Source organism: Leucopleurus acutus, assembly GCF_964270905.1.
Source record: "Leucopleurus acutus genome assembly, chromosome: 6".
Classification (NCBI taxonomy): domain Eukaryota; kingdom Metazoa; phylum Chordata; class Mammalia; order Artiodactyla; family Delphinidae; genus Leucopleurus; species Leucopleurus acutus.
In genome coordinates this window covers 103,767,203-103,789,998 of record NC_139149.1, presented here as the reverse complement: position 1 = coordinate 103,789,998, position 22,796 = coordinate 103,767,203, and the positions used below count along the sequence as shown (strand labels likewise).

General features: G+C 39.2%; 1 protein-coding gene across 3 annotated transcripts in view; it reads right to left on the bottom strand.

Moving 5' to 3' along the window:
* Positions 1–22,796, bottom strand: part of ACSL3 (acyl-CoA synthetase long chain family member 3) — an 82,513-nt gene that overhangs the window by 10,772 nt on the left and 48,945 nt on the right. For all 3 annotated transcript variants that reach the window (XM_082841556.1, XM_082841557.1, XM_082841558.1), the window contains 10 exons: positions 21,108–21,524; positions 11,704–11,881; positions 10,347–10,456; positions 9,341–9,479; positions 7,231–7,381; positions 5,648–5,771; positions 5,341–5,412; positions 3,914–4,053; positions 2,148–2,320; positions 163–237 (listed from right to left, as the gene is read on the bottom strand). In XM_082841556.1, coding sequence (XP_082697682.1) covers positions 163–237; positions 2,148–2,320; positions 3,914–4,053; positions 5,341–5,412; positions 5,648–5,771; positions 7,231–7,381; positions 9,341–9,479; positions 10,347–10,456; positions 11,704–11,881; positions 21,108–21,485 — 1,540 coding nt within the window. In that variant the 5' untranslated portion in view covers positions 21,486–21,524. The remainder of the gene's footprint in view (positions 1–162; positions 238–2,147; positions 2,321–3,913; positions 4,054–5,340; positions 5,413–5,647; positions 5,772–7,230; positions 7,382–9,340; positions 9,480–10,346; positions 10,457–11,703; positions 11,882–21,107; positions 21,525–22,796) is intronic.

Sequence of the window (22,796 nt, the reverse complement as noted above, 5' to 3'; positions counted from 1 at the left end):
TAAATGCGTTCATATAGCTCTAGATAAAATATTTCTATTATAAAGGACAAACGTGAGCACTTGTGGGTGATTTTACACTCTAAAGTAAGGAAGGAAATGAAGCACAATTCTAAAGTTTAATATTATACAAATTAATGCTCTGTGGTTAAAAGAGGTTATTACCTTCCTCCCAGTTCTTTAATTTGATTTCACAGCAAACTAACGGTGCTCCCACTCTGCCAGTATTGTAGTCCCACACTAAAATGCAAATGAAAAAAGTATTTGATTATAGTAGTTAATAAATTGCTTCATTTTTTTAAACTACAAAAAACCAGTGATTTATCCCAAACCTTAGATATCCCCAGAGAACCCTTAAATGCAGAAGTAGCACATTGGTGAAGCAAGCTGTGTAGCCCACACTGAAATGTTTTGGTTTTTTTTTTTTAATCCGAATTGGTTATAGACATTTAAAAATCAAGACATTTTACAAAGGAGTATGGAATCTCCGAGAACAATGGGCCCACATTTCCAGCACGGCAACAACTGTAGCCCCTATCAGACGGTGCAGGTCTGCTCCAGTTTCCCCAGATCCCTTACCATCACATTTTCTTACACCAGGGCCCACTTCACTCATTTAAGTAGCTGCCTGGTTCATGAGTTTGTCTTCTCTATCTTAAAGGATAAAGGAACACAGTGGTTTACACCTATTCTACTTTCTTACTAGACTTAACAGATCTGCAGTACAAATAACGTCTCCAATCTTCTCCCATGTACCACTATTTCAAACTGAGATCTCTGAAGCTTCCCTCACATCAGCTTATACTATCACACCTTATTTTTTCATAAATTCATATAGTAAGAGTTCAGAGATCACACTGGAGATTAAGATTGTTAACTTTCAAGGATCTGGGAAAGAACCCACCACTATTATGAACTACTACTGCATTATGTTTCCTCTTCAAAGAGCATTCAAATATCAGAAATGAAAGGCTGATATTTAATACTTTACAGACTTATTTACACCATAAACTGTAACTGATTAATCACACATCCAATGGAAACCTTAAAAATGGAAGCAATTAAGGCTCTTCAGGGACCGTATATGCATGTTTTTAAGATTGCTTGTCTATTTTGTGCAAAACAAGACTTAGAAGCAGATTCCCAAAATATATAAAATATAGAGAACGTAACTGAAAACTGGAAAATACAGAAGTAATGCAGGATAAACCTGACATAAGAATGGTGCACAAAAGCGCTCAAGGTAAATAGGGGAAAATGAAAAGTTAAGAGGTTTAGTGTCTATCAGTATCTAGAAAATACAAAGGAGGAGCATAGTTTTATCTAGGACTGGAGACAAAGTACCTTTCTTCCATAAAAGGGCATATAAGGCACTAGGGGAGTCATCTGGGAACCACTCAGGTAATGGACTGCCCCCTCAACCCCGTCACCATGATAAACTCTGGAAATTAGATTCTCTAGACCGGAATCTAGTTTCTCGTTGCACTTAACACAGACCACCCACCCCAATAAACATTTCTGAATTTGAGCCTTAATAAACATACCTAAACAACTAGAAAATACACATTAATTTTTCTACATAAAAAGAAATTTAAAAACTGATATAAGATGATAAATGTACACAATACAGCCAATGCTTGTGACAAAAACTTCTTTTCTAGAAAGCTAAGTAGTTTTTTGTTTGTTTGGTTGGTTGGTTGGTTTTTTTGCAGTACGCGGACCTCTCACCGTTGTGGCCTCTCCCGTTGCAGAGCACAGGCTCCGGACGCACAGGCTCAGCAGCCAGGGCTCACGGGCCTAACCACTCCGCAGCAATGTGGGATCTTCCCGGACCGGGGCACGAACCCGTGTCCCCTGCATCGGCAGGCGGACTCTCAACCACTGCGCCAGCAGGGAAGCCCAGCTAAGTAGTTTTTAATACTATCATAGTCTTTACCATAGTCTTAATTCGAAAACTCCTCTAGATGAATTATTGACAATGAGATACACCTAATACATTCTAAAAACATATCAATAATCACACTACTTGGGATTTACACAAATATTTTAACTGCTCTTCTATATATCTGCAAAAAACAACCCATACTAAAAAGTGCCTGGAGTTGCACCCCAGCCTCTGTTGGACACACCACTTTGTAGATAACACTAACCTTCTGTAATTGTTCCAGCCCCACAAGATTCAGTGAGTCCATATCCCTGACCGACAGGACAGCAAAAACAGATGTTCATGAATCTCTGTGTGGTTGCAGAAAGTGGAGCACCCCCACACAAGAGAAGCCGAATATTTCCACCTAGCAAGCTTCGAACTTTCCGGAAAATAAAGCTTAAAAAAAAAAAGAAAAATCAATCAGATAATCACAGAATTTTAAAGCTGAATGGGATTTTCCAAATCATTTAGCCTAATCTTCCAATTCTGATACACAGGCACACCGTGAAGATATTTAGAGTTCAGTTCCAGAGCACCGCAATAGAGTGAATATTGCAATAAAGCAAGTCACATGAATTTTTTGGTCTCCCGTTGCATACAAAAATTATGTTTATACTATACTATAGTCTATTAAGTGTACAACAGCATTACGTCTAAAAAGCAATGTACGTACCTTAATTAAAAAACACTTTATGTTAACAAATGCTAACCATCTGACAATACAGGGTTGCCACAAACCTTCCACTTGTAAAAACGCAGTATCTGTGAAACGCAGTAAAGCAAAGTGCAATAAAACGAGGTACACCTATATGAGATGTTGAGATTACGTATCTTATCCAAGGCCACAAAGCCAATTTAAGAGACTCTCTTGACCCACTACTTAAATCTAAGTGTTTATTCAACCAAGTTTATTCAACCAAGAACATGTGATTTTTCTCTTGAGAACTTCAAGTAATATTTGAATTCAAAATTGTCAGGTTTAATTTTATATAGTAATGGAAAACCCTTGCTTATGGCCAGAGCAATTAGTTTTATATCATTATATAATACATATTATATTAATACTGAATAATCCTATTGTATCTTCATAAAATTTAGTATGAAAAGTAAATTATTTTTTTGCTTTCGCTTACTTCATTAAAGATGTATATGTATTTGTATACAGCAGTTTAACTCTTTAAAATTTCACTAATTCAAGTTGAAGTATCTGGTAAATTAAAAAAGAAAACAATTCAAACATCTAATTGATATGTTTCTGAAAACACACTAATTAAAAAGATTGCTTACCACCTAGATGAAAAAGGGGGAAGGGTTTTGTTTTGTATTTTAATAACTTTGAAAAAAGACCAAGAGGCAATCATTAAAATATACATATATATATATATATATATATGTATATGTAAATAGGCTTTACAAAGCAATTCTGTATCTCACTGGAGATATGAGCAAAAGGCAGGAAAAAAAATTATGAAGTTTTAAATAATGTGAAACACATGTGAAAACTACATTAACGTTCCCATAAAAAATAATTTGAATGTCATACTTTTATTTTCTAATTTCTAAACAATTTTATAGTTAAATCTACTTATTCTATTAGTGCCATGGCGGGGGGGGGTGGGGATGACAGGTGTGTGGTAAAACTCATTTAACACTTTAAACACAAAACATTTAATCATATTTCGTTGCCATTTTATATTCATATTGAAATAAATATAAAAGCAAAGAGAAACGTCTCAAAATAATTACAATCATATTAAGTGTCCACAGAAGACATAAGCACACATTTAACACAGTAAAATTTTTAGTGAAAATTTTTTTCAAATAACCTTGCAATCTTTTTTAATTTCTCATATTCTTATGCAAGATGGATTTTTTTAGAGTCCCTTTGACTTTTTAAGATAATTTTTTCTTATCACTATCTCAATTAATTGGGCTATTAATATGAATAAAATGATCAAGTTATCAAGGAGAGGGAGAGCCTTTACTTACCTATCACACAGCGGAGTACCATGCCCTTTTGAAATCTGTTCCATTTTGTAATTATAGGCGAGAATAAACAGAGTGCGTTGAAAATTACTCATTCCATTCACTTTATTCATGACATTTTTGTAGATCCGATCCATGATTTCCTGGATGTATAAAAATGAGTTAATACAGTCAATAATGCTATCAGCTACCTTATTTAAAATCTTAACATCAGATTACTATTTCCATCAATAGAGGCATTTTAAAAGATACATTCTGTCAAGAATAAACTTTTAAAATAGAGCCACAATTTGTTTAAAAATGAGATTTCTGTAATTTTTAATAGACGCTCATGAGTAGTAAAAAAAAAAAAAGGGGGGGGCAGGGAGATATTAAAAACCTTAGGGCAGTAATATGCCATTATTGATTCTTTATACTGCTTTGCTCTTATTTATTCTGAACTAAAAACTAAACTCACTAAATAAATGAACAACTATATAAAATTAAAAGAGAATTTTAAAAACCATTCTATCTTATAAAGATATAAAGTACTACATTCTTTGCTCACAACAAGACCATGGGGTTATTTTGGTTGGTTGTTTGACTTTTAATGCTGCATCCGTGAAAAATTTCCTTGTCTGCACTGTGTTTTGCTTACTATGCCTATTCCTATGACATATACTTTAATGACTTGAAATAGTTTCTCTCCACAATTTTAAATTATATTTAATATTTATGTGAACCAAAACTTTAAAGAAAGATAGTACTAAGGAAACTACATACCTAATGAAACTCCAAAATTACTGGTCATTTATATTTGACTTTGGAATAACTAAGCAATTATGCTTGAATGTGAACACTCAGTATCCAATTATAATTCCCAACACTTTCAAACAAAATCAGAGAGCCTCGTAAAATTTACATTAAGGGAGCAGAAAATCATTGCTATCCCATTTCTACTGATCTTATTCCCAGGCCCCTCCCTATGCCTGGTATTAAATTAAGATGCACAGTGCTGCTAGGGTAATTCAAAGTTGCACCAACTTCTCTGTCCCTTTTTTTTTGGTGTCTAGGCCAGACTTTCCCCAAGGACTCGGGAGATATGATTTGCTTAGAAGGAGGTGATCTCAAACCTTTTCTCCTATCTCCTGCTGGGCTTCAGGTTTCCACCAATAGCAAACAGATATCACAAAAATGATCTGAGCAAGAAGCTATTTAGGGAAAGGCACTGATAATATCATATCGAAGCTGAAACTAAGCTGATTGTTTAATAAGCAAGAAAAAAAAGATAAAACAAGATCAAATAAATACTGTCGAGCTCAAGGTAACACAGATAACGAATAAGGAATAAATCCTACATAAACTACCATGTCAACAGTATCTTTTCCACTAGCATTTACTTTCTGTAGATGTTTTTTAGCAGGCAATATTGATTAATGGTCAATTCTTACCGGGACAGCTGCCATCAGTGTTGGTTTCAATATGGATGTATCTCCTTTACTTCCTTTTTTTATTTTTGAAGACTACAGAGAGAAAAAGTTACCTATATAAAGTGATCTTTATTTTAAAAATTCAATAAAACTCTTAAAAAACACATTACAAATTCATCATTTTAATTCACTTATATTCTAAGTAGCACTTAAAAGGCAAGTTCCTTTAGAATGATGAACTGTCAGCCTTACAATATACTGTCATACTGAATGAAAATTGTGTTAAAGATAATTATGATTTTTTAGTATCTCAAATCACAGAATTTACCTGATCTGCTAAAGTCTGTGGTGAAGAGTAGCCAATGCAGCATCCATGAGAAAGACAAACAAGCTCAGCACTTAATTCTAAAACATGGGCCAGAGGCAGATACCCGATGTAAACATCCTTCTCCCTAAAAGAAAAGGGAGATACAGGAAGCGAGAGTCAGGTGCTGTTTCTGTGAAAATGGGAGCGAGCTTTACCCTCAGGGCTCAATCTGGGCTCTTTGTGTGTGCATGCACGTGCGTGCGTGCCTGTGTGTGTGTGTGTGTGCGTGTGTGTGTGAGAAGAGAGAGACAGACAGACAAACACAGACACTGAGGGTGTCAGGGAAAAGAACTGTAGTACAGCTCAACATAAAGCTGAGGAGGCAGACACTCTGAGGAAGTGGCTCCTGTTTCCAGGTCCTCCTGGAAGGCACTCACTAACTGTGCGTGCTGCAGAAGCAAAGCACCAGGACAGAAGAAATATGGGCTTGGAGGGGGGAAAAAGAAAATGAGGGTTCTTTGGAAGGACAGAAGAAATTCCCCCAAGGAGGAAATGGTCTTTAAAGCTAATGGGCTATCAAACAGGAGAGTTCAAATAGGATCCACAACCTTCTGCCAGGAATCTCAGGATGAGATTCATGTTCTGAGAGTTAAATTATACCTTATGTAATAAAATGTATATGTATACATATCCATATATTTCAAGAACTGCTTCCATTCCCAGAAGGAATTAGTTGCTCTTACTTTTTTTTTCTAAAAGTTATGCACACACAAGAAAAATTTCTCTCTCCATCCCCAAATTCAATTCCACAGTAACATGTGTGTGTATAATTTCTGTGCATCCAACCACTGCACTAGATCAGTCATCACAATATTGATTCCATCTCTGGGAATGCTAGCTTTACCACCCCTAAAATTCGCTCCCATCTGGTTTCCTCCCTTGGTCTCTTTCCCATCCCAGTATACCCACTCTCCCCCACTACTACCGGAATGTGTCTTAAAAAGAAAAATCAGAGACTGAATAGAGAAGCTCAATAAGCATTTATTGGATATATTATTTGTTCACTTGAAGTATAATATTTAGGTATAAAAATGACTATGAAGGTAACAACACCAACTGATTAAAATAATTTAAGACATTTAAGTCAGTTAAAGTTTGCACTTTTAAAGCAACAAGTAAATATTAACAATGATGTCTATCAACTATACTTTAAAACCCCCAACTAGGGCTTCCCTGGTGGCGCAGTGGTTGAGAGTCCACCTGCCAATGCAGGGGACACGGGTTCGTGCCCCGGCCCGGGAAGATCCCACATGCCGCGGAGCGGCTGGGCCCGTGAGCCATGGCCGCTGAGCCTGCACATCCGGAGCCTGTGCTCCGCAACGGGAGAGGCCACAACAGTGAGAGGCCCGCGTACCGCCAAAAAAAAAAAAAAAAAAGCCCAACTATAACTATTTTGTAATTTTAGTGTCCTTTTCTTGAAGAAATACCTACTGTAAACAGACTCTGAAGGACTAATTTAACCGCGTAGTAATAAATGACACAAACGTTAATGTAACAACAGACATAAATACTGGACTACCCCAAATTTATTTACTATGACATACCCCAGGTCTGGAATCCTTTCCGCCATCCCAGTTATACCAGCAATAAGGTTACTATGGGAGATCATGACCCCCTTTGGAAGTCCTGTGGATCCACTTGTGTACATGATTACTGCAATATCTGAGGGCACTGGTTTGCTATGAGGTTTGTTTTCTGTATTGGAGAAGAAAAGACACACATACTTCTGAGAAATTTAGCTGTATCACCAACTTTTTCATAATCATCTGTTTGTCTAAGTGAGTTAACAACTATTAATTGGGTTCCTACAAGCTCAACAAAACAGATCGAGTCCCTGCACATAAGAGAGATATGCTATTGGGACAGACATAAACAAATCTATAATGTTATAAGAGCTTTGAAGAAAAATAAAGCAGGGCAAGGTGAGAAGATGTTAGGAGAAGTGGCAGGAAGTGAAGGTGAAGTAGCCGCCAGCACCATATCATGCCATCTCAGAGGCCACGCGAAGGACTCTGGATTTCACTCTGGGTGGAAAGCAATGTTACTTTCAACAGAGGCTTGCCATCACCTGTGACAAGGATCACTTTAGCTACTGTGTGGTTACCTAACTTAAAAAGGAAAGAAAGGAGGTATAGGGAGAGAAAAGGCCATTCCAGCAACTCAACTAAGAAATAAGGGTGGTCAGACGAGGGTACCCAGACATTTGCTACAAAACGTTCTCTGCTTCAGAGCGGTGAAGTTAACATGGCTATACTCGGAATCCTGGATTAAAAGACACTGTCCCTCATTTGCACAAGCCTAAGAACAGCAGCCAACATCCTACAGAGGTGACACAGTAAGAAAGACTAAGAGAAGTAGGTCATGGATAGCACTGGTGATCTGCCTGAATTAATCTTGGAACTACCCTAAATGCGGTCTTCTTAAATAAATGAGGAAAACATTTTAAACACGTTCCCAAGTGAACTCTTTCTCTCCTACCTGTCAAGATATATTTCTTGACAATCGTTATCATTCAAGTTCTTGCTTCCTAATCCGCCATTCACTCCTTCATCATGGCACCATTCTCCTCTGCCACCAGCACTTAGAAGCTGCTCTCTCTGACGTGACACTGGCTAAGAAGTCCAACGGTGCCTTTGCAATCCCCGCATCACCGGACTCCTCCAGTGCACCTGGTCCTGCTGAAGACTCCTGCCTCACTGAGGGGGCTCCTTTCACTCGGCTCCCACGAACCACACGCTGCGTGTCTTCTTCCTTCTTCTCTGACCAATTCTTGGTGGCCTTTGGAGGTACCATTCTCTGTGGGTGACCTCACCTACTCCCACAGCTTTAATTAAAATCTGTTTCTAGCTTCTAAATCTTTTAACTCCAAATTAAACTCCAGCGTACTAGACTTGTATAGGCCACTCCCCACTACAAAGCTACATTTGCATGTCCCACCAGCAGGTAAATTCAACATGTCCAAAATTAACCTCAGCATAACCCCATTCCCAAGCTGAGTGAATGTTTACATCTAATTCATCACTATGTTTCCAACTATAAAGGAAGTACAGTCCCACCATCCTAACAGCTTTTGTGATATCCTTAAACATCAATATATTCTCTAACATCTTCTGACACTTATTTGAGAGTGGGAATTTCCGGTTACCATGCCTGGGTGTGCTAGCTGGAGGACAGAAAGATGTCCCCTCTGGAAACAACACAGTTGGAGCAGAAAGTAAAAGGAATGCAGGTTTAGATATTTTACATATCTGTTAATACTTACAGATAATTCACATAGGGCAAGTTTAATGGCATTATTTGTTTAAATTTGTTTAAACAAATAATGGCATTATTTGTTATCTGGTTTAAACACTAACTTTAAACCAAAGAGAAAAAGGGAAACGGGAAAACTGTATAATGTAAAAAGTACTTTAAATTAACTTCAAATAAATACTACTTTTAGAACATTTTAATAAATTAACGTTCATGTTTTTCCTTAAGCTTTTTCTTTAAAGGGTAGATGACAGTATACCTAGGGTGACCTTTCTTCCCGAAGTGATGGCCTAGGAAACTAGTTTGTCACTTGATCTAACTTTAGAATCAAATATCTGGAGCACTTCTGGAGAACACGGTCACTGTAGAACATGCATGAGGAACTGGGAAACCGCCACATACCCACGCTGGCCTTGGCTCCCAGAGCCTGCACTGCTGCCATGGTGTGCACGATGACGCCCTTGGGGAACTCAGACCAGGTCGGTGGTTTACCGTCCACAGTGATGATGTGCCGCAGGCATGGGACTAGAGAAACTATATCCTGGAAAAACACAAGCATTCGTTGTATTCTTCATTACTCTTCATTAAATAGCTTGACAAATAGTCCAGGGCACATGAAAAGCAGTTTACCATATTCAGCAAATTGTTAATTTCTTGCCTCAAAAAAGCAAGAGTGGGGTGTAGTGGTATGAATACGCCTTTTTTCAGATGGAGAACTACTGGTCTGAAATATAAGTTACTGTTTTATGACATTAGATTTACTGTGTGTACCCTTGTTCTTTGGTAAAATCTTAATCAATAAAGTCAGTTCCTTACAAAAACGGGCATGTAAACACACACTGCCTGAACTACAGGGTAGCCAAACACTCCTCATGCTTTTAAGAGGCAAATAAAGATACAGGGAGAGAGGAAGGGAATCCTCTTAGAAACTTGTATTTTAAAAAAAAAATCAGATATTATTGTTTTCACAGAGTTGTCTGCAGACGAAAGAAACCCCTTCTCCTGTAGTTTTGTAAAGTCTTTTTCTTCCCTTTAAAAAATTCTGAAACTTGTAATGACTCAAATGCTTCAGAACCAAGTGAATTACTAGTTTAAAGATAATCCTTAAAAATTACAAATTTATTGAAAATAGACTAGAAAACAGATGAGCACAATAAAGTTGTGATCCCTTCCCCTATGACATGGACACATTGACAATTAATTTGTAGCTCTCTGTGCTGCTTATACACAAATATATATGAAATCCACTTTTTCTTTTCTAAAGGAGAAGAATAAAGTATGAGAGTCCCACAAAGTTTACAGAGATATTAAGGATTTTAAAGATCATAAAAGAACTAAGTATCAATAATGAGCTCATGACACTGAAAATTCTAAAGTACGGGACAGTTATTAGAAAACTAGTTCTCACCTTCAACTTTGTTTGTAAGAGTTCTTTACTAGTAATGATGTTGGTCACCTCTGTTTCATTTAATCCATGAACAATCGCTGGACCCCCTAGAGTAGCATACAACGTAACAACTACAGGGAAAAAGAAGGGCAAGTCAGACATTTGGACATTTCATGGAAATACTAAAAGGAATTAAATAAAGCCTCTGACCGTGGATGGAACATACTAAACCCTAAACTGTTAGATCCACAGTTTGTGATCTATTCATGCTGTCTTTCTAAATTATTTTAATATATTAACTAACATTATGCCTACTCACCCTTCTGTAACTTCCCCCCAAAATTGTAATATTTTAAAATTTAAAAATTTTTTATTTTATTTTGTTTTACCTATAGATGCTATTCTGAGACTATCATGTTGAAAGGAATTACATTTGACTTCTAAAATGTCACAGTCTTAGTTGTTAACTACTTGACACTAAAATATGAAAAATATACCAATAAGATAACATACTGAATGTCATATTTAAGATATTACTTGTTAAGAATATGTCATGAACAAGTGGTAATACTGCTTATGCTAAAGTAGAAAAATCTAAAGAAAGACATTCTTAGAAATGTCAAAATTAAATAATAATGATGATGAGGATGAAGAGAATTTTTATTTGCTTTCTCCCTAACTCAAAAAAGGTAGACTTAAAGTCACTCTAAGAGATAATTAAAGCTTCTTAGAAGTAACATACTGTAAACCCAAACCTGTGACCACAAAAAGGTATGCCAGTTTAAAAAGAAACAGTGGAGGCATTTACAGCAAGAAATCTGATGAAAGTAGCTTTTCTGTTTCATCTGAAGGATAAGCAATGTCCATATTTTGCATCATATTTGGCACCAAGACCTCTGAACTAAGCCTCCAGGACTACCTCACAGACTGAAGCACCACAACTTCCACAGGTTGTGTTATAGTTACAACATAAAAATTATCATTTAACGGGGCAGCTAGGTTTGAGTATTGGAAGTGTTTTAGAGGCCAGCTGTTACTGACAGAAGTGGCATAACACTAACTTCAAAAGAAAGTTCTGAGAGGGGTAGCAGAGCAATGACCCACAGGTACAGATCTAGCTCCCCAGACCCAGAAAGTCCCCTCTGAACAGGTTCAAGTCCCCTTACTATACATGGTATAATTTGTTCCACGACTGGTTCCTTTTCCAAAATAGATCAACAATTCTAAGTGGTAACAAAGAGTTATCCACTGATTGGATACAAGGTAAAAATTAACATCAGAATTTTAATCTCTTGGGAGTAAATATTTATAACAAAAAGTGAGTATCATCTCTCCCACATTAGGTCCACGCTTTGAGAAGATAAGAAAGTCCACGTACGCTGAAAATTATACATGAAGCAGGCCTGTGCAGCGATCATCCACTCGGCCCTGGTTTCACAGAAGATGGCAATGTTGGTCTTTGGTTTCTGACCCAATATCTGTAAGCCATTTCCGAAATTAAAAGCGCTAACGAAGACATCTTCAAAGGACAGCCAATTATAGTTCCCAAGAATAACCTGATAAAACAGAAAGCATACAAATGGTTTTCAAATTAACCAAGATATTAATTTCTAGAAAGAAGCCAGGATGTGTTCCACATTTTGACAGACCAGAAAGCTGTGTTAGTATATAAGCTATTTTGTTCTAACGAAAAGCTGGAAAGTGAGTTGCAAGTGAAAAGTCTATTTTTAAAATTAGCTCTTTTGTGATATCTTCTATGACAACTCAAATCTTTTGCCAAATCTTTAACTGTAATTTGGGGGTAGGGGGTTGTTTTCCTTTAAAAAAAATTATTCAAGGTTTGACAGGATCTTAAATGTCAACTTTCTGGCCAAAGGCACATATATTAAGAATTCATTTATAGACTTCATTTACTTAAACAATGTAGATGCTAGTTTATAATTTAACCTAGTGTCAAGTACTACTGATACCAACATTTTACTTTCCCTCTACTTATGAATTCCTGGATTTCAGTATCAGACAGTATAACATGATTCACAAACAGAAACCAGCAGACCCAAGCTAACAGAAATGCTTATGGCCATTCAGTTGGAACTGTTGTAACTAACTCTGGATAAGCAAAGTAAACAAGTCTATTTATACGACCGGGTGGGGAATTGTCATACTATTTTCCAGAGTCCCTCTGTTGAATGCCTGCGGGCGTGCCAGGGCTTTCGACTTTTATTTGTGCAGGTGACATCAAGGCTCACATTAGTAACAACCCCCTCTTAACTACCTTTAAGAATTTTCTCCAACTTAGATCAGGCCGTAAATCCCCAATTATATACAGATTAGACAGAAAGCTGTTCTTGCTGCAAAAATATATAGACAGTTCCCAAACATGGCTGCGTCACTAACATACGTCTCTCATGCCTTAAAACCATCTAACCATATTCATTTTCAAAAATGCTTATAATATTAAGAGATTTCTAGAAAACAGAGGTTGGATGAAGATACAAATGGAAAAAGTTAATTACTGCCCTCTAGTGCCCTATTCCAAACTGGACTTGAGAAGTAAATTCTCATTTTGTTGGATAAAGCAGCTGAAATTAAAATGCTCACTTAACTTCAGTGGGTCCCAAACCCTCACCCTGCTCTGCACCCCCATGAAATGCTCAGCACGCAGAGCTCCAATGGCTTCAAAAGGAGCTCTCTGGCGGTGAGAAGGCAGATGAGAATTTGGCCGAAACGTGTAGGAACTGGATTCACCATTATTAAGAATTTCACACTCCAAAGATAGGCATGAGCTACCTCCTAGATTCTAGAATCTAAATGAGTTTTGTAAATTTCAGAGAATATATGTGTTCTGAAAAAGCATTAGCTATATAACCCAAATATGTAAACCCAAATAAATGATGGTGCAAAGAAATCAAGTCATGAGTTTAATTCAAGTGTAACCAAAATCTGAATTTAATTCTTTAAACCACTGAATTTTCTAGGAGTGATCTTTCCCATAAAGATTACATTTAAGGGACCCTACCTACCCCATAATTTTATCTGACTTGTGCTAGAAAAGGTCTCAAATCCTAACGTTGACCCTATGGTTAGCCCACCCTGAGATTAAACTCATGTATCTATTCCCTGCCTATACTGTGGAACACTGCTGAAGAACACCAACCAGGTGTTTTAAATCCAGGATCACAGATCTCACCACCCAGCAATCCTATTATGCTTCCCTGGTACATTCATTTTCTCACCCTCTGAAATGGCTATCTGAAACCTTCTCCCTACTCAAATATCCTCTACCCTTTCTCTCCCTTCTCCACTTCCATGTGACGATACTATCTCACACTCCACTGAGAAATCAGAAATTAAACAGAAACTCCCTTACCTTCCTACCACCAAGTTTAATAACCTACATACACGTACCTGTACCCATACCCTTTGCAGTCCCTCACGGTATCACAGTGGCTGAAGTGTCCCTGACAAAAGCTCGACTCACTGGGACTTTAATTTGAAGAGCTTCCCAAGTTTCCATCTCTCGTCCTGACCACCCATACTTGGATCTCCAACCTGCTTTTTCACTTGATTATGCAACTAAGCTGTCTAACAGGTATTCCCCCAATGCAACCACTGCCCTCCACCTGCACCCTGTCACCCTAGTCCGTCTCTCCCCTGAACTAAGGAATGCTGACTGGCCAACTTCCATTCTTATTCCCCTTTAGCCCCTTCTCCCTACAGTAGTGAGCTTTTGAAAAACATAAATCAGCTTACTCCTCTGCAAGTGTTTTCCCTTTCCAGTAGGAATGGAGTTGGAAAACCTTACCCTGGCCTACAAAGCCTTAAGGGTCCTAGACTTTGCCAGTGTCTCTGTGCCCATCTCAAAACCTCTGTCCTGACTCACTTCCTATAAATACAACTTTGTCTTTTCTATCCTTCAACCAGGCAGCGCAGGACCCAAGATGAGGCAAAACAGGTGCTCAGGGCACGAAATTTAAGGAGGCACGCGGTCTCAGGGTCTGAATGCCGTCATGAACTTTGCTCCCTAAGTGCCTCTCCCAGCTGGGCTCATTCCTGTTTTAGAGCCACTGCACAATCCTGTCCCACTGCAAAGAGGGCTCGTTACCGGCCTTCAGGCCTCCACTTAGCCGTCACTTACTCAGAGAGGCTATCACTGATCTCCAATCAGCTTTCTTTCTTCACGACAGTTATTAAATCTGTTACCTTATTATTTATTGTCTCTCTTCCTCCCATACAAATACAAGATCCAGAAAAAAGTAATCTGTGTGTCTTGTTCATTATTGTCTCCTAGTGCCTAGGACGGTACTAGCATGCAGCAGGCACTCAGCGATTATTCGCTAAATGTGTAGAACGGACCGGTGTAACGAAACAACTTCAATTCACTCTGGGCCTCAGGGTCTTCAACCTCTCCTCCAGCAGCTTCATTTGTTTAAAAGATGGCTTTTTTTTTTAATTTATTTTATTTATTTATTTATTTGGCTGTGTTGGGTCTTCGTTTCTGTGCGAGGGCTTTCTCTAGTTGTGGCGAGCGGGGGCCACTCTTCATCACGGTGCGCGGGCCTCTCACTGTCGCGGCCTCTCTTGTTGCGGGGCACAGGCTCCAGATGCGCAGGCTCAGTAGTTGTGGCTCACGGGCCCAGCCGCTCCGCGGCATGTGGGATCTTCCCGGACCGGGGCACGAACCCACGTCCCCTGCACTGGCAGGCGGACTCTCAACCACTGCGCCACCAGGGAAGCCGATGGCTTTTTTTAAAGGTCCATATCCACCAGATCATTTAACTCCCTTGGCTTCTTTTGTTCTCATCACCATTCAATCGCATACATCCTTTGCCAGCACCTCTTAAATATTCTTACCTGCGACCCATGAGACATAAATATGTTTGACTGTCCTAAGAGTCAGGAAGACGCACGCCTAGTGTGGCTACGTGAACGGCCACAGTGGAGGCTAAATGATCCCTACAGTCGCTTTCCTCTCTCACACTTAATTGCCTGTATTTTCATTCTATGACAGGTGTGACATACACATATGTAAGTATCAATGTTGTCGCTCAGACTATCACTGCCTGGGACATAGGAACTTAATAATTTACCTTTGTTCAGGAACCTATGAAATTAGATACCTTGATTATGCTGATGAGGAAGGCCTCTTATCTCAAAAGAAAACTATAAAAATAAAATGGAGATAAGATACAGAACATTCCATAAAACAAAATCACACAATACTTAACCAGTCAGGCCCTGAAGAATGAGATATTCTATAAAGGTTAAGTTTTCAGGTAGCTGAGTTTAACCTCTATCAGCACTAAAACTTTAACTATTCAGAACAGAGATATCTCAAAAATATATACTTTCCTACCGTTGACAAAGTACATCTGGCTTCATTTAACCTTTCCCTCTGCAAATGAAGATCTTTACAAACAAATTATTGTGAGGGAGCCAGAGAGTGAAAATATTCAAGAGATCTGGACAGTTGGTAATAACCATGGCGACGATGAGGGCAGCTAACCTTTACTAGTGTTTACTACGTGCTAGGTATGCTGTAAGTAACTCTCACAATAACTAAGATAATTACTATTATTCTATTTTACAGATGAGAATATTGAGGCATAGACAGAATAAACATAACTTGCTCAAATCCCACAGCTATTAAGTGACGGACTAGGATATGAACCCAGGCAGATTCATTCCAGAATCTAAGTACTAAATCACAATGCTCCAACTGCACTACAGAAAGGAGTTGAGATGCTGCTGGGCAAGTGAGTAAGGAGGCCTGATTAACAGCTGTTAAATATCATTTCAACTGCTGTGTTTGAGTGGATTATAGTAGAGGCAAGAGTGGAAGCAGAAGACCTGATTTTTTTTTTTTTTTTTAAAGGGAGCGGGGGTGGAGGGAGCTGTACGGGGAAAATAAAAAAAAAAAAAATCAGACTCCTGGTTTTTGACTTGAGCCATCTGGTACACAGCAGTGCCTTTAACAAACAGGGGGATGACAGGGAGAAGAGCAAGTATGGAAAAGAAAACCAAGCGTTCTGGCTGGGGAGAGTATTAACATAATAACCAACCACAAATTCTGGCCAAGAGATGGGCCATTACTTTTTATATAAATTATGTAAATATCCGAATAAGTCAAAAAATAAATCATACACATATGCAAATAGGATAAAAACATGACTCAAGAAAGAAATAACACAAAAGTAGGCAATGAGGAAGAGGAAAAGAAAGCTAAGTCAACTCCTAAGAACAGAAAGGAGTATTTCTAGTATCTTTTTGCATCAATTTAGAAGGAATGTCAGTCATAGTGAAACTTCTCTTTCTAAGCACTATGACTGCATAATTCCTTCTAGTTTCTTCTCTCTAAGGTGTGTAAAATATATAAGAAAAAGATGTAAAGTATCTCCGGAAGTTAGATCACTAAATGTTTGAGCTGGTCTTGTGTCTTCTGTTTCACTGCAAAGTTATTTTTATTCTTTGCAACTCTGTTCTATTTCAGGTACATGTATTTTTAAAACGTTCTGGAAACTGATCATTTCATTGTTAATTCATTTCAAAAGACATCACTACAAGCACCTGCTGCTGGGAAGGCTGGAATCAGGAGCTACTGACACATTCCACACGCTTCACTCTGCCACAGTTTTATAAAACCATAGGAGACTTAAAATGACAGCATGATATAGTGCTGGAAAAGCTGGCCAAGCCTCAGGAACACAGCCGCCTCTGTTTCTTCGCTGTTTGTTCTTCTGTTTGTGCCCCTCGGGAAACTTGTCTTGGTGAAGCTGATGGCCGCAGTATCCTGGGCGTAATTACAGCGGAACCATCGCATCTTCACTTACCTTCCCTTGGAAGCTCAAAAGAGACTTTTAGGATAAGACAGAAACAAAGCTTCAGAGTTCATTCATTTGAAATAAAGCTTTGAGCATCTTTGTTTCAACCATGCCAGATACACTCTAGGGTTAATCCCCAAAGCTCAGTCCCCCAAAACAGGGAGAAAACTTTTAGATGTTGCTAATCACTAGCTTTATTTTCCAATATAAGATTATCTTCAAATATGGAAACTATTAAATGAAGATACACTCCATCAAGATTACGTATGTGTTCCACTCTTAGTAAGCACTCTGAGCAGAGGCCACACTGCCTAAGCGACTCTATTTTTACATCTAAGGGCAGGTTGTGAAAGGTCCCCTTTTCACTATCCTTCCATAGCAGCAGCTGCTGCTGCAATACAATGGGTGTTAAATAAGAAACCAAGGGCGGGGCAGCCTAGTTTAATACACAGTGGAGATACCCCCTTATCCAGTCTACAGACCACTGCTACAGTTGCAATGCAGACCAACAGAAACTGAAGTCTTGGCTAACCAGTGGTATAGCACACCTTCTCAAGTACGGCTAACAAAAAATATTTGCTTTGTTTATGATACACAAAACCTACTTTCCCAATGAGTCTAATTTCAAACAAGAAAAAATATGTGTTTTCTACACCAGAGTTTATATTAAAGACTTCTGAAAAAAGTTTGATGAATCACAAATGCAAAGTTAATGGCAAATGTCAATCAATGGTAGGCACACCCTCTGACAGTGATACAGTATAGACAGAAAAGGGTGCTAACTGAAAATGGTTTCTCTCACCTTCTAATTTTTCTACTAGAGTTCAAATATTTCTTTGTTGAATAAACAATGAATACAAAGGCACCACGGTCAAGACAGGGAGGAAAGAGCCACATACTTTCTCTCTCTCTCTTTCTCTTTCTCTCTCTCTCTCTCTCACACACACACACACACACACACACACGCACGCACACACACACACACACACACACACACACACCATGCACAGGGCATAAGAACTTTGCTTGTGTCGGGACTTCCCTGGTCCTGCCATGGTTAAGACTCTGTGCTCCCAATGCAGGGGGCCCAGGTTTGATCCCTGGTCAGGGAACTAGATCCCACAGGCATGGCGCAACTAAGAGTTCACGTGCCACAACTAGGGAGCCAGTGAGCCAGAGCTACGGAGCCCATGTGCCGCAACTAAGACCCAGCACAACCTAATTAATTTTTTTAAAAAAAGAAGAAGAACTTTGCTTGTGTCCATTGCATTACCTGGCCACACTTTTTGTGTGTGTGTGTGGGCGGGCCTCTCACCGTCGCGGCCTCCTCCGCTGTGGAGCACAGGCTCCAGACGCGCAGGCTTAGCAGCCGTGGCCCACGGGCCCAGCCGCTCCGCGGCATGTGCGATCTTCCCGGACCGGGGCACAAACCCACGTCCCCTGCATTGGCAGGCAGATTCCCAACCACTGCGCCACCAGGGAAGCCCTATCTGGCCACATTTAAGGAACAACTATGACAGCTCTAGGATTTTATTTTGTCCTAATTATACTGACACCTGAATTAAGAAAGAATTTCATGTTCACCATATTTTTCTCCTTTTTATATACTTGGGAACCAGTCTGCTGCTATGAGTACTGGATGACTGAAAGTGCTAGCTCCATAAAATGCATTTAGTGTGTGTATCCTGCACACACTATCCTGTAGTGTGTGCAGGATACTAGAGAAAAAATAAGCTTCCTGCTAAAACAGGATTTCTGTTATATATGCTTTCATTAAAAGTAAGAGAACCCAATCTTTGAATTCAAATAGCAGTAGGAATTGTCAAAGGACAAAAATGAATGTTTATTTTAGAAACAAAAAGCACAGAAAAGAAGGCAGAGGAGTGGAAAACTTTAGCACTTAAAAAATGTAGTGTTTTCAGTACCTTTTATAACTACCAGATCTCGCAAAGACAGAATCAAGGAAGGTACACCATAAAAAGTAGCAACCAAATATGACAAAAATCAGACATCATTATGATAAAGTGTTTTGCAAATTATAATCTATAGGCTAGAGAAGAGTAATCAAACATGCTTAACTACATGACTTCAATTTCTCGAAATGTGCTATTAACTAACCCCAGCTAGATCTTAATTTAGCAAAAAAAGGGAAAAAAAATTATTTAAGTGAGGCAAAACTAAGTCACCAAAAGAAACGGAAAATGCCTTAAAAGTAGAGTGACCACAGGATTTATCCAAATCACCCGGGCGACTGCAGGGGGCACTATTAATGCCAGAACAACAAGTGTAAGTCAGGAGGGTTCCAGGCACAACAGGATAAAACATCACTCCATTCGAAGGTTAGGAACACATACAGATTCTGTTGTCTAGAGTTAAAATAATGTTTCTGAATTTCTAGGCGTCACTGATTATTAACTTGCGCGCCATCTCCTTTACGTTTAGAAGATGATGACTGCAATTTGTGTGGTAAGTGGCAACATTAATGGACCATTAAGTCAATCAACATCCTTCTCACTCCCCTCCCCACATTCTGCAGTAACAGGAGTAAATCTGAGCGTTTCATTCCATAGCTGTGCTTATTTGGACTCTCCTCCAAGATCTGAGAGTTCCTTCATGATTAACAGAAAAAAGACAGCTGGAGTCAGGATGTAGTTGGAAAAAGAGGGTAAGGGAAAAACAACTGTGCCTACACAGGTATTAAACCTATAACCTAACCAAATTATCAACTAACTACAGATCATCTTACTGCCTCTAAAAAAACTTGATCTTCAATTCTCACCTACCAGAACTTCAAGAACCGTTTATAAGAAACTCACATACCCAAGTTCATAAACAGCATTTTCATGACATTTTTATACTTATTACCCCTCACAGGGCTGCACTACTCCATGATATAAGTCTTTAGATTCATTCATACAATTTTGCCCAGTGAATTCCCAAGATGATAATAAAAGCTAGAGCTTTTTACACTAGATACCACAAACTGTGCCACACACATACTTGTAGAATGTACACACACAAACACACACACTCTCACTCCCTTTCTCTATTAATCCTCTCAACAACTCTGAGCTGGGATTATTTAAGGAGATTGGAGCTAGACACCCTGGGTTCTGGTCCCACCTTCACCACCTGCTAGCTATAATGCCCTTGGGTAAGTTACCTAACCTATCTGTGCCTCAGTGCCATCATCTGGAAAGGAGGGATATCCCGACCACACTAACCCGTAGGGCTATTGTAAGTCTTAAATAAGTTGATGTGTGAAGCTCTTAAAACAGCCTGGCTCATAAGAAATGCTAATAAATGTCAGCAATGATCATTACCTCCATGTTAAAGAAACGGAGGCAAATGTGTTATGTAGCTTTTCGGAAGTCACACACAGCTAGTAAGTGGCAAAGCCGAGATTCGAACCCACAGTCTGTATCTGGAGTCCAGGCTCTCAAGCACTGTTACACTGCCTCTAAGGAGGTCTTACCCTCTGTTTCAAATCAATAATGGCAAGTTCTATATCTGTGAAAAGAAATTCTTAGAAAACCAAAGCACTTGCCACAAACCCAAGTACCAAAGTACTTTGTATCCAATGGAACATTATAATCAGAAAAAGCAGGTCACACCCCAAAACCCAGAGCAATCTCGAGCTCACAGGCGCTTCTGGAACTACCAGGGAATATAGTTGCAAACCCCAAACTGCCCTAGACATTCTATTCCAAGTCCTGGTAGCCATTCAGGCTCAGAAGTGCCCCACACCAGTGAGTGATCTCAAGGTCTTCGTGAAAATTCGGAACAAATCCATGCCGGGGGTACAGAAGGAGAAAAAAGCGCAGTCTAGTCCCCTTCTGCCCCGTTTCTCCTGCCACATGAGCAAATTCCAACAGAAGCAGGCCGTGCTTGTCCCCTGCCACCATTTCTAAGCGTACATTCTATTCAGAGCGAATTCAAAGGCAATAAAAAGCCACATTACCTTTTTAAAAATTTTTCCGTTTGGCTGCACTTCATCTTCCTCATTTAAAATTTCACGTGTTCCCAGGAGTCTTTTGTCCTTGAATTTGTTTTTCGCGTGCGTAAAAACCTTATCTAGTGTATCACATCCAGGGTATAACACTGAGGCCAAGCCATCCAGGCTGTTAACAGACCTGTACGCAGACTCGGGTTTTGAATTTACAGGCTTCGCTTTAATTTGGTTTGATTTTTCTTGTCTTGACTCAGACAAAAAATAATATGGGATATATGTTAAAATAGTATAAAGTGATATTATAAAATGTATGAAATATAAAAGAATGGGGTTGATGGTATGTTTTAGCTTCATAGTCGATGGCTTTGAAGATATGTGGTTATTCATAGTGCTCAAAAAGTAGAATTAACAGATTTCTGTAAGAATCTAGAAGGAAAAGAAAGAAAGTTATTAGTCAAAAAATCATTCTTAAGTAACTTTAAAGAAAAAGTCTTCATATCAGATAGGCACACGATTTTTTTTCCCAATAAGCAGCAGCTAGTATACTGGCCGCCAGCAATGTCCTGTCCACTCCTGATATTTATAGGATACACATTTATGCCATATCTATTAACAATGGGATTTCTACAGAAAAGCTTCCACATCATTCTGTACACAGGTGGCTTTTCCAACCTAACCCCAAGTAACCACAAATACTTCCCAGTGGTGAAGAGGAAGCAAGCCAGAAGACCTACAAGAGAATGGAGACCAACAATGCACCCACTTCCTGTTCTTCAGTGTCTCATTACATTAGAGATGGCAGACACTTAGCACATATGCCACATTCTCCTCTCTCCCGACCCCTGCAGCCACTGCTGAATCATCACTGCTTTCTTTCCCAGGGAGCCCCCTTCTCCCACTCTAGGCAGCAACAAGCAATTGGAGTTAGCAAACAATATGAAATTCACTTCCCACAGTGATTCTAGATACTTTTCAATTTAGGCAGGTTAAATTGTGAAGCAAGAAGACAACAGACTTTGGACATTTTACATGTTGCATTTATCAGATTTATTGAGAATCTACTATGTGTCAGACACTGTTCTAAGTACAGGGACCGTAACAGTGAAAGAAACAATCTCTCTTCCCATGGAACCTATACATCCCTTGGGAGAGGCAGACAAATATCACCAGATGGTGAGAAACCCTAAGAGGGAAAAATGAACCCAGTAAGGGAAATACTAGGTGACCAGGCAAGGCTAAAGAGGTGCTCTAGTATGTGGGTGGTCCACGAGAGCCTCCCTGGCCAGTGATACTTGAGCTGAGACTTAAAGGAAGAGGGAGGGTGGGGAAGAAGAACACAAGGCAGAGGACACAGTCTTTGTTTGGTAGGTAGGTGATAGTATCATTTTTGAAGAAACAAAACTGAAGCTAACTACTAACTGATTACGCCACCCAGCTCTAAATCCAGGATTATGATTTCTAGCATTCTTCATCTCCATGTCATAGAAATTCTATTCTAGGAAAGTGTGGCCGAGAGATCTGAGGAATCCCTTCTTTCACCCAGTCTCCACTCAGGGCAGAAGCTCTACTGCAGACACAGCAGACCAAGACTCCTGGGCACCGTGATTCGTAAGGTGGATGCAGGGAGAGAAGCTCCAGAGACCAGTGGCTACAGCCAAGCCCAGGACCCCACTCACAGAGCAGAGGACAAGCTGCTGC